The sequence below is a fragment of the Erythrolamprus reginae genome, chromosome 3, assembly GCF_031021105.1.
Source record: "Erythrolamprus reginae isolate rEryReg1 chromosome 3, rEryReg1.hap1, whole genome shotgun sequence".
Lineage (NCBI taxonomy): Eukaryota > Metazoa > Chordata > Lepidosauria > Squamata > Dipsadidae > Erythrolamprus > Erythrolamprus reginae.
In genome coordinates, this window is record NC_091952.1 from 138,548,201 (window position 1) to 138,562,890 (window position 14,690).

The 14,690-nt window shown below is 42.9% G+C and overlaps 1 protein-coding gene across 1 annotated transcript in view; it reads right to left on the bottom strand.

Moving 5' to 3' along the window:
* ADCY10 (adenylate cyclase 10) overlaps positions 1-14,690 on the bottom strand; it is a 253,408-nt gene that overhangs the window by 115,899 nt on the left and 122,819 nt on the right. The window contains exons 14-19 of the mRNA XM_070748580.1: positions 9,358-9,550; positions 8,011-8,097; positions 6,454-6,737; positions 5,256-5,392; positions 3,794-3,913; positions 2,247-2,501 (exon numbers count right to left, since the gene is read on the bottom strand). Coding sequence (XP_070604681.1) covers positions 2,247-2,501; positions 3,794-3,913; positions 5,256-5,392; positions 6,454-6,737; positions 8,011-8,097; positions 9,358-9,550 — 1,076 coding nt within the window. The remainder of the gene's footprint in view (positions 1-2,246; positions 2,502-3,793; positions 3,914-5,255; positions 5,393-6,453; positions 6,738-8,010; positions 8,098-9,357; positions 9,551-14,690) is intronic.

A 14,690-nucleotide genomic window follows, 5' to 3' on the forward strand; every position in this document is an offset into this window, starting at 1 on the left:
AAGTTTCCTTGCTTCCTTCCTCTGTTCCCCTCCCTTCCCCCTTTCTTTCTTTCCTTCCCTCCCTCCATTTCTTGCTTTCCTTCTCCTTCCTTCCTTCCTTCTTTCCTCCTTCACTCCCTTCTTTCACTCCTTCCTCTCTTACTCTCCCCTTTCACACCTTTCCTTGCTTTCTTTGCACCCTTCCTCTGTTCCTGTCCCTTCCCTCTTTCCTTCCTTCCTTCCCACGCTCCGTCCATTCATTCACCCATTCTTCTCTTGATCGCCCCTTTTACCATTCCTTCCTTCCTTCCTTCCTTCCTTCCTTCCTCCCTCCTTCCTTCCTTCATAGCTCGCTCTCGCCTTTCTTCCCTTCCTTCCAGATGGGAGTGCCCCCTCAAGACACCCGCCCGACTGCTGGTACCCTGCTTTTTCTCTCCCCTCGTCCTTTCCAGCTCCTCGCCTGCCGGGTGTGGGATCCCCCTCCCCTTTCCCCTCGCTAGAAAGCACATGGTTTTGTCAACAAGGCCTCTTCCAAGAAGGGAGAAGTGCCAAGAAGCCGTAAATAAGCCTCGCTCCGCCTGACCGATGCCAGGAGGATCTTTCTTTCCCTCGCTGCTCCCGCTTCTTTCTTTCTCCTGGACGAGTCCACACAATCGGCTTAACCCAGTTCCTGAAATAGCCTATGGCAGTGATTCCCAACCTTGACAACTTGAAGATATCTGGACTTCAACTCCCAGAATTCCCCAGCCAGTGTTTGCTGGCTGGGGAATTCTGGGAGTTGAAGTCCAGATATCTTCAAGTTGCCAAGGTTGGGAAACACTGGCCTATGGGACCGCCTCGCTTGGCGTGAAGCAGGAAATGATCCCCGGGGGATGGAGTGGCTTGGCGACTTAAAATAGTTTTAAAATGGCGGGGGGGGGGGAGACACTTAGGCTGTATGGGGCCCCAAAATTCCTGATGGAGGTGAGCAGAGGTGCGGCGGGACCAGCAAGGTCAGGGGCGGGAGGGCGTGCAGGCGCTGGGGCAAGAACGAGGGTTGAGCCCACCTGCCCCCCAGCCAGGACACTCGGTCTCGGAGCAGCAGAGGTGTGGCGGTAACCAGGGCAGGGGTGGGAGGGTGTGCGGGTGCCGCGGTAAGAATGAGGGTCAAGCCCCCACCCCAGGATACTTGTAGCAGAGGTGCGGCAGTAAGAAACAGGGCATGGGCGGGCAGGCGCCGCGGGAAATACAACCCTCGGCGCCGCGAGAAGAACAAGGCTCGCCCCGCCTCGCCCCCCCCCCAGCACTCCAGCAGAGCTGTACTTGTCTTAACCGGATCCGGGGAGCTCCCAAACTAAAGACTCTGGCTGCCGGCCGGGGTTAAATATTATGAAAAAAAGAGAGGCGCATCCAAAATCCCCGTGCTGATGAGAGAAGCACTTTGATTGGCTTACCTCACAGCTTAGCGGGAACAGTGACACTGTGGGTGTGGCTTATGCAGGACGCCCTGAATTTTCTTTCAACACCTATTTACAGGACTATTTCTTGCCGCATACCTCCCTGAGACCAATAATCACAGAGTTGGCCTTCTCCGGATCCCGTCGACTAAGCACTGCTTAGGGGGAAGGCCTTCTCTGTGGCTGCCCCGGCTCTTTGGAACCAGCTTCCATCTGATGTCTGCACCGCCCCCACCCTGCTGGCCTTTCATAAGGCCATGCAGACCTGGCTGTTCCAGCAGGCTTGGGGGCCATAAATTTTACATTCTAGATGGCCAATTTTATGAATGATGTGTATGACGGTGACTGTTTTATGGGGTTTCGTTTTACAATGTTTTAGTTTAGAAATGATCAACTTCTTTTATCAACTTCTTTTAAGCCGCCCTGAGTTCTTCAAGATTGGGTGGCATAGAAGTAAGTAAGGGAAGAAAGAAAGAAAGAAAGAAAGAAAGAAAGAAAGAAAGAAAGAAAGAAAGAAAGAAAGTGAGTGAGTGCTCTGGGGTGGAGCTCCATTTTTGCTACCCCGTCCCGGCAGCAGCCCACTCCTGCCTCCTCCGCCCCCCCCCCCCAAAACACCCCTGTTACCCTTAGACTGTCCAGTGTTGATGTCACCCAATTCCTAAGACTTCAGTAAGGGACATGCATAAGCACACCAGCATGCCTACAATCCTTGTCCTAATATTTCCCATCTTACGTATATAAACCCATCTTATATATATAAAGAATTTTATCTCTATGTATATTACCAATAACATACTTGACAAATAAAATGAAATCAATAAACCAACCTACCTGATTCTTGCCTAAGTGATTTCAGTTCATTATTGCTGATGCGCTGGGTTACATTCACTTCTTTTCTTTCACTACAACACTTAAAGATATGGGATTCCACCAGTGCTGCCAGAGTCTGGTACATCTTCCTTTTTGTCCATTCTGGGAGGATATAAAGCAGCATCTCTGTAGTGAATGTCACACCAATGACAGCTGCACATTTTACCACCATCTGCTCTGAAGGATTCATATTGTCCAGTGCAGCCAGAGCTATTCCTAACGACAAAGAAATTCAAATTGTGAAAAAAATGGTACAGTGTCTGAACTGGCCACAGTTTCCAAATTTTATGTCTAAATCTGTAAAAGCAACATTTAGAAATAGTAAGATTATATTGCAGAGATTAAAAGACAATTGCAGAAATACATTATTCGGAACTGAAAGAGAAAGGATTTTATTAAAAATATAGGATGCTATCCTGTGTTTCAAGGAAATTCCTAGAACAGGATATCTGGGAGGGAGGGGGGTAATCTAATATTGTCTGTCTGTCTGTCTGTCTGTCTGTCTGTCTGTCTGTCTGTCTGTCTGTCTATGTATGTATGTATGTATGTATGTATGTATGTATGTATGTATGTATGTATATCACTGTTTCATAATTGTATTTGGTTGTTCTTGCCTAAGAACCGGGGTGGCGCAGCAGGTAGAGTGCTGTACTGCAGGCCACTGAAGCTGACTGAAGATCTGAAGGTCAGCGGTTCAAATCTCATCACCGGCTCAAGGTTGACTCAGCCTTCCATCCTTCCAAGGTGGGTAAAATGAGGACCCGGATTTTGGGGGCAATACACTGGCTCTGTTAAAAAGTGCTATTGCTAACATGTTGTAAGCCGCCCTGAGTCTAAGGAGAAGGGCGGCATAAAAATTAAATTAATAAGTAAGTAAGTAAGTAAGTAAGTAAGTAAGTAAGTAAGTAAGTAAGTAAGTAAGTAAGTAAGTAAGTACAGGGCCTTACCTTTCTCACTACCAAATTGCATTTTGTTGCCTAGGTCCCTCCCTATCTCTTTAACATCTATATGAACCCCCTGATGAAGAAATCTGCACTCCATGTTCCTTCATACAGTGCCCTCTATAAACACTAAGAAAGCATGACTTTTCTGACATGGCATCTATCACCTGGAATGAGATCTGCCCTGAAATCTTCAATTGGCTGTAAGACCTTGAACACCTGATTGTTCTCCCAGGCTTTGAGTAAAGATGGGTGAAACCTCTTGTTTGATGTAATGCTGTCTCTGTTTTTGTATAGGATAATCAGATTTCATCCTTTTTGTTTTGTATTTTCATTTTTTATATTTATTATATTGTGAGTTATCTAGAGTCAGTTTGGAATTAGGCAGTGCTTACAATGAAATAAATAAGGTTTCAAATGTAGAAAACTCACCATGACCTTTGGTAAAATACTGCTAACTGAAGTTTTGTATTCAAAATATCTTAGGTTTTGCACCACCTTATCTATGCTGTTAGAGCAGATGTTTGGCACTGCCTGATGGTAACAGGCACTGGCTTCATTCTGTACCTTTTAATGTTGGAGGGAGACTGATGGCAGTAAGTTTCACATTTTGCCCAATTGTGCAAATATATAATTCAGTTTCTTCGTCTAACATTTTGGATCCATGAGTCTTGAGAACGGTAGTGGCTTATAAAGGAGAATAATAAATGTTTTAGTATTAGTATTACTATTATTTTCTTCCAGGAAAACATTCAGATATGTATTATTTTAAAAAGTTGTGACAATTAAAATCAGTGTTTTGATATTAACATGTAAAATTATAATTTAAATAGCTGCCAGTAATAAAGGAGATAGATTCCTATTTGCATTCACTTCTGATTTAGTAAAAGTGAGTTTTGAAGTTCAAAATGGACTCTGAGTTTTACTTTCCTAAATTCTGAGTGAAGCAGACCTGACAAGAACTCTCCTTCTAGTTTGCATGGAACTTTCTTCTTGCTCTTTATGTGTCCACTAGTTCCAACAAGAACTTTTGCTCTCTATGTGTACACTAGTTTGCACAGAGGGTCTCCAATCCTTCCCAAACCTTCTGTTCTGTTTCCCTCCACTCTGAACAATACCACCACCTTCTCCCTCATTCCAGTGAGAGAGGAAAGTTGGAGATTCATTCACATTACAGAACATTGAATGTGGATGCCTGTTTTATAGAAGCAGAATGTGGTGGAATAGTTAAATAGGTTTATTAAGCATACAGCATCTATATGTGTTACAGAAACGTTTCCATCCTGTAAAACTAAAAAAATCAGGCTAAACATTTTACTACACCTTTTCCAATGATGTGATTGCATGTATATTGCAATTGCTGGGGAAAGAAGGAAAGATGGAAAGAAGGATATGAACTATGAACCTCACTGGTAACAGTTCTAATTAGGGTATCAGGAAGTATGATACAGTGAGATGCCTTCTGGTATTTTGGTGATAATTAATATTCATCTGTGTAACAGAAGAGTGATAATTATGATTTATTGCATGACTAGCTTCTCTCTTGCTGAATATTTCACATCTGTGACATTATTGCCATCAGATATACTTATTCTTATTCTTCTTATTTTTCTTATTATTATTATTTATTAGATTTGTATGCCACCCCTCTCCGTAGACTCAGGCTGGCTCACAGCAATAATAAAAACAATGTACAATAACAAATCTAATATATTTAAAAATATATAAAAACCCCTTATTTAAAAACAAGACATACACACAAACATACCATACATAAATTATATAGGCCTGGGGAAGATGTCTCAATTCCCCCATGCCTGATGGCAGAGGTGAGTTTTAAGAAGTTTACAAAAGGCAAGGAGGGTGGGGGCAATCCTAATCTCCGGAGGGAGCTAGTTCCAGAGGGTCGGGGCCACCACAGAGTAGGCTCTTTCCCTGGGTGATGCACTCTTAATAGTACCATATCATTCATGAACTGAGAATGACTATGAAGCTATACTATATTAATAGCCAATGATCAGTAGCTTACTAAAAAGTCTATCCCATTCATCCTCCTTCTCTTCATCTTCCTCCAGCAGATGGAATTGAAGCACATTGTTTAAGTGGAGGTTTCGGAGAAGTTCTTCACAGTAAAATGGGTTTCCATGACTCCTTTGTATTAAAAATCTATAAGTATTGTGGAAAGGGAGGGAGAAAGCGAAAGAGGGGGGCAGGTAGGCAGATAAATAGAGAAGAATGATCATAGATGAATGTCAGGTTTAAGGCATAGTGTAATGCCTAGTACTGCATTGCAATGGTCCTTCCAATTTCCGTTTCAGCAGCAGGCAAGTTGTAATCATAATAAATTCCATGCTTTCCTGGGCTTCTGAAACTTTAGTAGTTTTATATGAGGCTACCATGAACCAGTTGTCATATTGCAATATGTTTATCGCTAGGGGCCCCAGAGATGAAAACAGGCACTGTAGAGATTGCTCTCATTAGGAGACTTAGTGTAGGAGTTCTTAAACAAGCTGCAATGGCATGGTTTGAAAATCTAATATCCAAGATGAAAGAAACCGTATTAGTCTTTGCATTATACGTGACCCCAAATAGTTGGGCTTTACTAGCATGGTCTGAGCTACTCTTTCTGAAGTATTTTATAAATGGTCATTAAATATTTAATATTATAAAATGGTAAAAACAAAGTTAGATAGACTGCTTAGAGATATTGATTCCTGAACAAAAGAAACTCATTTTATCAGAACTGTTACTGTGCCTGTGGCTGTTGCTGCCTAAACTGCCAAGTATCCTAACAGTAGAACAATTCCTCAATTGATAAATACTTAATTGGGGAAATTCACATTTTGACTTCTGTACATATACTTACCAAAATCCTCCCTTTCCTAACAATAAAAGCTACCAAATAGATCATGGCATGAAGATAACCACAAAGCTGACAATTATGAATGGTGATAAATCCTCTCTCTCAGGATAAGCTTTCCACAAGTGAGCGTATAACCTGCTGTCAGAAAGATTATAGGCTTTGGACAAAGGAGAGAAGAACAGAGAAATTTGCCAGTTGAGCAAGAAAGTCTCTTCAACTTAGAAGAAATCAGGTAGTTTGCTTGAAACAAAAGTTTCAGACTTGTTGGTTTAAATGAAAACAATTTGTATTTCCTGCTGATTGTCTTGCCTTCAACTAAATAGGAACAGCTAAAAGATTGCCTGGGCGGCCATCTTCTACTTACGTTTCAAGCTCCCTGGTGATACTGACTACTCCAAGGTCTTGACAGGCTTTCTGAATAATTATTGAAGGACTTAATTCCCTTAGCTGAATAAAAGTTGTGCTTGGACTATTCAGGATGTTGGCTGCACTGGAGCAAACTATTCGTCCCTTGTGATTGATAGGAGACAAAGCCATAACAACAAAGATCGGAACACTCTTAAGTAAGTTATCCAGGAAATCCCAAGAGGCTTTATCAATAAACTGAGCTTCATCAATTGCAAAAATGAGGACTTCCTTTTCTGCTGCCTAAAAAAAACAATAACACATACTGTGCAAATAAGTTGGTCTTAAAATCAGAATTGTTGTCATCACAGTTTTTGGAATTTTTACTTACTGCTATTAAATGTTTCTACTAAACTAAACTACACTCTGAGAATTTGGCATTCTTTGTTCTTAGAAGTCTATGACCAAGGTTGTTTCCATACTTTAACCAAAACCAGTGATATTGCCAGAGGTTAATGGAAAGAACTGGACCCCTATTACAGATCTCATTTGACCATCAGTGTTTCCCTGGATCTGATCTACAAAATGGATCCACTTGCATCCAGTCAAGTACATAAAATAAGAACATATTGTTGTGAAAAAGATAAACTCACTATGTTTATCAGGAGTTAGTCCTAGCTTAACATTCGTTCAGCAAATGTTCAAAGTTACGATGGCACTATGTTTAGTCCTCAAATTTACAATGGTTGCTATGCCCCCATGGTCACATAATTAAAATTTGGGCCTGCCTGCTTTTACAGCTACCCACCACCACCAACACACACACACACACACACACACATACTGCTGCCCCCAGCTGACCTCTCTTCCTGCCCTTCTTCTTGACATGATAATTGTATTTGTGGTTTCTTGTGGCAATAGGAATGCTATACTGCAGCACTTCTCTCTATACTGGGACTGGGCCTCATGCTGCAATGCTGAGTCATCATAGCACATGGCAATAGCAGCTGTAGCTTTATGTCTTACTACACTAATGGGGCTTCACACTACGCCAATGAGATTTGTCATCACTGCAATAGGCCAAGTGATCATACCACATGATGGTAATAGGGCTTTACACCATGGTGAGATAACAGGGTGGCTTGCCTGGCATGGGACTTGAGGTGTCACTCCTCAGTGGCAGTAGGTACTGAAGAAGATACTTGTGAGTGGTGATAGGTTGAGAAAGCTAAAGTCCTAGAGCTTCTACTTCAGCACAGCATAATCATCACTCCAAGAGAGGTCCACTGTGCAGAGTGTCCAAAGTAGCAGGGATAGGGGAGTTGAAAAAGAGACAGTCCCTCCACTTGGGAAAAAATACTCTAGACTGCAAGTGAATCAGGGCAGATCTTTGCCTAACAACTATGGTACATAGGCTTCACTTCACAATAGCAACAAAGATTGCCAGAACTGCCATTGTTAAGGAGGTAGTCACATTGTGTCTTCCTTAAGGATGCACCACTTATATGTATTGAGAAGATAATCATGCCTTTATCCTTTATAGACCATGTTATGCACAATGAAAATATTTACTTACATTAATCAGAATTTTTAAAAGCATTGTTTCAATCTCCTTATTCTTTCTGTCATTGCCCATTTGAGAAATCACTTCTGATGTAGGAAACTAACCAAAAAAAGAAATAAATCTCATAATTATTTGAGTAATAACATTTCTGCCACTAATACTTTCTTATAATCATTTAAAAATCATTTAAACAGATTTAAATTCATTCAGTCTCCACAAAAAGAATGTTCAATTTAGTATATCTAAATCTGTGCAGCTTTATCAAGTGATCTGTGCCACCATATTACCTTTCTCTAGTACTGTATCTATACCTGTTTTCAATGCAAAGCATTGTCCAGTCGGCGAAGCAGTGGAAGTGATGTGCCGGTGCTTGGAGGCTGTTGGGGTCTGGATGGGTGTCAACAGACTCAAACTCAACCCGGATAAGACGGAGTGGCTGTGGGTTTTGCCTCCCAAGGACAATTCCATCTGTCCATCCATCACCCTGGGGGGGGAGTCACTAACCCCCTCAGAGAGGGTCCGCAACTTGGGCGTCCTCCTCGATCCACAGCTCACATTAGAGAAACATCTTTCAGCTGTGGCGAGGGGGGCGTTTGCCCAGGTTCGTCTGGTGCACCAGTTGCGGCCCTATTTGGACCGGGAGTCACTGCTCACAGTCACTCATGCCCTCATCACCTCGAGGCTCGACTACTGTAACGCTCTCTACATGGGGCTACCTTTGAAAAGTGTTCGGAAACTTCAGATCGTGCAGAATGCAGCTGCGAGAGCTATCATGGGCTTTCCTAAATTTGCCCATGTCACACCAACACTCCGCAGTCTGCATTGGTTGCCGATCAGTTTCCGGTCACAATTCAAAGTGTTGGTTATGACCTATAAAGCCCTTCATGGCACCGGACCAGAATATCTCCGGGACTGCCTTCTGCCGCACGAATCCCAGCGACCAGTTAGGTCCCACAGAGTTGGCCTTCTCCGGGTCCCGTCAACTAAACAAGGCTGCTTGGCGGGACCCAGGGGAAGAGCCTTCTCTGTGGCGGCCCCGACCCTTTGGAATCAACTCCCCCCAGATATCAGAGTTGCCCCCACCCTCCTAGCCTTTCGTAAGCTCCTTAAAACCCACCTCTGTCGTCAGGCATGGGGGAATTGACATGTTCCTTCCCCCTAGGCTTATAAAATTTTTGTATGGTATGCTAGTGTGTATGATTGGTTTTTAATTTGTGGTGTTCTTAAAATTAATTTAATATTGGATTTGTCTTGTATTGCTGTTGCTGTGAGCCGCCCCGAGTCTGCGGAGAGGGGCGGCATACAAATCTGATTAAACTAAACTAAACTAAACTAAAAGAAAAGATCTTCCATTTTTACCTTAACATGAAAAAAGTTGTTGAAAAGGCATAGATATTGTTCTTCTATAACTCCACGCAACTTGCTCAGAAGGATATACTGCCTTGCATCATAGGTTTTACAGACATCCACCCCTAGGAACATTGCCATCAGTGTCCGGACAGTAAAGAAGTTTTGCCATGCATTTATCTTTGTCAACTCCATTGCCACAACCCTGCTCAATTACATGGACAAATAAAAATCTTGACTTGAAAATAACCAGAAGCAGATTATTGTTTCAATTTGTGCAGCTAAAACAAAGTATTGAATTGTGGTTCATTGATTGCAGTGGAGTGATTATATTAAAGTAGTTTTTCCTACATCTTTAAACAACAAAACATCTTCAGACATCTAGTAATATCAGGAAGAGCTTCCAGCTCATGCCTCTCAAGGACAGTCCTCACCTTGTTTGGTTGAACATTTATGGGGCCAATGAAACATTTCCTTAGCTCTCTACAATAATTTTGATTCATGCAAGATATTAATAAAGAACCCAGATTAGTATAACACTTCCTTCCAATGAGGTATCTGCCTATATATACTATTTAAAGTTCACTTTAAGACCTTACTACATCAGCATGATGGTTCCACAGTTAAGACACTGGACTTGTCAGATAGACAGCAAATAGCCCAGGTTTGAGACCCAAGTGCCATGTGACAGGGATGAGCGCCCATCCTCACCTACTTCTTCCCCACCAAAGAATTTGAAAGCATGCAAATGCAAGTAGATAAATAGGTACCACTTTGGTGGAGAGAAAACAGCACTCCATGACATCATGACCAGCAAAATGTCTTTGGACAATGCTGGCTCACAGCCTCAAAATAGAGTTGAGTGCTATAGTCAGCAATGACAAGTGGAGCAAAATCTGGAGGGACTCCCTTTCCTAATTTACAGCTTTACTAACAATAATATATGTGTAACTAGTATATATGTGTGTTACTTTACTTCTAGCTTGCGTGAAAAATGTGGACCTGCTTCACATATATGCAAAGTTATTATACGTTTTATTTAATCTGATCTAAATATGTTGGACTTCAAGAAAATGAAGATAAAAGAATCAATACTTTTTAATAATGAAATATAAAACATACATGGAAAGGAGATTACAAACATTTAGGTTGGCTTTTAAAAAATTGAGGAACTAGAGACATTATTAGTGGATGATAAACTCAAAGAATATTCAGAAGCAGGCAATATTTTTCATTGAAGGGCCTTTGACTGTTTTAACTATGCCAAGCTGTGGAATGTGCTTAGGAAAATGGAGATATTAGAACAGATCAATGTCCAGTGAAAAGCTACCAATTTTTTTACTACCACACTGTGGGTGTGGCTTATGCATTTTCTTTCAACATCTTTCAGTGCAAATTGGGTGCTCTGAGGTGGAGCTCCATTTTCGCTATCCCACTGCATCCCCACACGTCCGGGCGGTAGCCCACCCCTGTCAATGTCCCCATTTGACTCTTATAGGCAGGTCAAGAAACCACAGCACAGACAGAAACATGGCAAGACAGACTGGTTCCTGATCAGCAAAGAAAATGAGATGAAGTTTAAAACAGATTAACAGAGTTGGAAGGGACCTTATAGGTCATCCAGTCCAACCTCTCGCTCAAGCAGGAGACCCTACACCATTTCTGACAAATGGCACACCATCTTTTTTAGTGTAGTGTGCTGACCAAAACTGGATGCAGTACTCTAGATGTGCCTCTTGCAGCAGCTGCCACAGCCACCGGCTTCGGCGCCGTTCGTCCCGCCCATCGCCCGTATCCAGCAGAAGCTGCTGCCCGAGTGCTCTTGGCCGGCGGGATTTAAAGTGCTGGGGTGGGGGGGTGTCCCAGCGGGAGGCGAAGCACTGGGGTGGGGGGGCTGTCAGGACACCCCCACCCCAGCACTTTGAATCCCGCCGGCCAAGAGCACTCGGGCAGCAGCTTCTGCTGGATACGGGCGATGGGCGGGACGAACGGCGCCGAAGCCGGTGGCTGTGGCAGCTGCTGCAAGAGGCTTCCGCGCCGCTCTGTCCCACTCATCGCCCGTATCCAGCAGATAGGCTTTGAATTTTTGGCTGGGGGGGGAGAAGTAGGACCTTCCTAACTCCCCCCCCAGCCAAAATCACAAAGCCAGGCAGCCCCCAGCCGCCAAAGGAGCCTCCTGATTCTCCCCGCCCTGTGGAGAAGTGTGGAGGGCTGTGTCACCGCCCGACGCCCCACCCCGTCCTGCATAATGTTCTCTGCCGGGAGGGCAGCGCCGCCGCGGACCGGCTGAAAACCCCCAACGGCCCGGTCCTGGTCCGCGGACCGGCGGTTGGGGACCTCTGATCTAGGGTGTTGGCTATTCCCACCAACTATCATCTGAATATTTGACAAGTTTCCCTTCTATTCCCTCATCTAAGTCATTTATGAAGATATTGAAGAGTACTGGGCCTAAGACGGAACCTTGTGATACCTCACTGCTTACTTCTCTCCATGTGGACTTAGATCCATTAAAGACTACTTGTTAAATACAGTTTGTCAGTCAGTTGCAAATCTGGCATTAGATATTATTATTTATTATTTATTATTAATAATAAATATTATGTAATACATATTCTTATTATTATGTATTAGATTAGATATTCTCATTTATTCAGCATATATCAGGGAGGGAGGCACCTCCCTTATGAAACACTGTGTTTCATAAGACAGTTGCACACTGTGCTCCATGTATACATTCCTACCCTCAATCTTCCAAAACTTCACTTGCAATAAATGTAAAGTAATTCAATTACTTGAGGAAAAAATAGAAAACCTAGAGAGAAACCTCAAAACCCTGCAGCACCAACATCAAAACAAGAAAGACCAATATACTCCCAATACATCCAACACCACAGAAGAGCACATCAGAACCAACCCCCCCGAGGTTGAAAATGACTGGACACACATCACCCAAAGAAGAAAAAAACAAACCATCCTCAAACTCCCACCAACTCCAACCCACCTCCCTCCAACCCCAGTGCCTACAAGTAACAAATATGCAGTACTCCTGGCACAAGAAGATCAATAAACACCTGACAAGTAGCCACCAAGAACCAAGCACAACAATACAACACCATCAAACACAGTCATCACGAAGGCTAGCCCCCCTCTCCCCAACCCAACCAAAAAGAAAAGGAGAGGGGTGGTAATTGGTGACTCAATTCTCAGGGGAACTGAACCTGCCATCTGCAGACTGAACAATCAATCCAGAGAGGTGAGCTGCCTCCCTGGAGCCAGAATCTCGGACATAGCGCTAAACCTCACTAAAATCCTAAAACCCACTGACTACTACCTCCTACTAGTGATCCCTGCAAGAACAAACAACACAAGGAAAGACATGAACCAAATCACGAAAGACTATGACCACTTGGGCAATATAGTCAAAAAGATAGGGGCACAGGTTGTCTTCTCCTCTATTCTACCCACAAGCATAGTTCCCTCTAAGCTGAGCAGTGAGCAATCGCTCACTTAAAAATCATTATCTACTCAGAGTTTTCCAAACCTGCCCAGAAGCCGAGAGGGAAAGAGTGAGAGGGAAGGAGAGAGAGAGGAAGAGAGGAAGAGAGAGAAACAGATAGAAAAAAGAGAGGAAGGAAAAGAGAAAGAAAAAGAATGGGAGTAAGGAAGAGGGAAAGAAAATCAAAATCTAGTTTGAAACTAGCTCAACTATTTAAGTGGCATTTTGATATTGATAGAGTTGCCCTATTATGAGCTCACTGTTACAGACACAGTATTTTATTTTGAAATTCTCTGGGGCAAAACAGGGTGGGTTTTTTATTTATTTGTTTGTTTGTTTATTTATTTATTATTTCTGTGCCGCCCAGTCCCGAAGGGACTGCCGCTCAGACACTATACTTTTCCGCCCACCCCCCCCAAAAAATTAGAGGGAACACTGCCCACAAGAGGGCAACATCCTGACAGAGAACACAAAATCCCACAAATAAACCACTGGCTAAAGAGATGGTGTCACCAAAACAACTTTGGGTTCCTCGACCACGGTCTACAATACCTTCAAGAAGGGCTCCTAGCAACAGATGGACTACACCTTACCAGAGCTGGAAAGAACCTCCTTGGAAACCGACTAGCCCAACTTATCAGGATGGCCTTAAACTAGATCTGAGAGGGGCGGGTGACCAAAGTAAGAGACTAAACAACGAACCAAATAAGAAAGGGGTGCAAATTAAGCCCACTCACATTTCAGAGGATAAAAAATGCCCACCCATAATCAGACACAAACACCTAAAATGCCTGTACACTAATGCACAAAGCCTGGGGAACAAACAAGACAAGCTAGAAGTACTAATGCATGAGGGACAATACGATCTAATTGGTATTACAGAAACATGGTGGGACGAATCACATGACTGGAGCACACAGATAAAGGGCTACAATCTCTTCAAGAAAAACAGGTCAAACAAGAAAGGAGCTGGAGTTGCACTATACATAAAAGACCACTACACCGCCACTGAGCTATATCAATCCAAAGAAGACAACCCCCTAGAAATCATATGAGTCAACATAAAAGAAAAAAAGGACAACATTACAATTGGAGTTTACTACAGGCCCCCAAACCAAACAGATACAATGGACAACTTCTTTACAATCCAACTATCAGCAATATGCAACAAGCACAGCACAATAATAATGGGGGACTTTAACTACCCCGACATTAACTGGAAAACAAACTCAACACCAAGTGGAAAGTCTGACAGATTTCTCACCAGACTTGCCGATAACTTTCTAACTCAAAAAGTGGAAACAGCAACCAGAGGGACTGCAATACTAGACATAATTTTAACAAACAAGGAAGAAATGATTGAGGGAATAGAAGGAGAAGGGACGCTAGGTGAGAGTGACCATACCATCCTAAAATTCAACATTGCGCAATCACTAACTACAATACCCAACTCAACTACAGTCCCAGACTTCAGAAAAGTGGACTTTAACAAGCTAAGAGCGAACCTGAAGAATAAACCCTGGAAGGAACTTCTAAAGAGTAAATCCATACAGGATTCCTGGGAAGCCCTAAAAAACACTATCATTGAGGCCCAAAACAATTCAATCCCCACGAAAAAGAAAAGCAGAAAAACTAAAATGAAACCAGCATGGCTAAACAAGGACCTCACAGACAACATAAAAGAAAAAAAGCCAAATACAACAAATGGAAAGAAGGACTCATAACCAAGATGGAATATCAGCAAACAGCCAGAACCTGCAAGCAAAACATAAGAACAGCAAAAGCTCAACACGAACAGCACCTTGCAACGAAAATTAACGACAAAAAAAAGCTTCTTCCACCACATAAA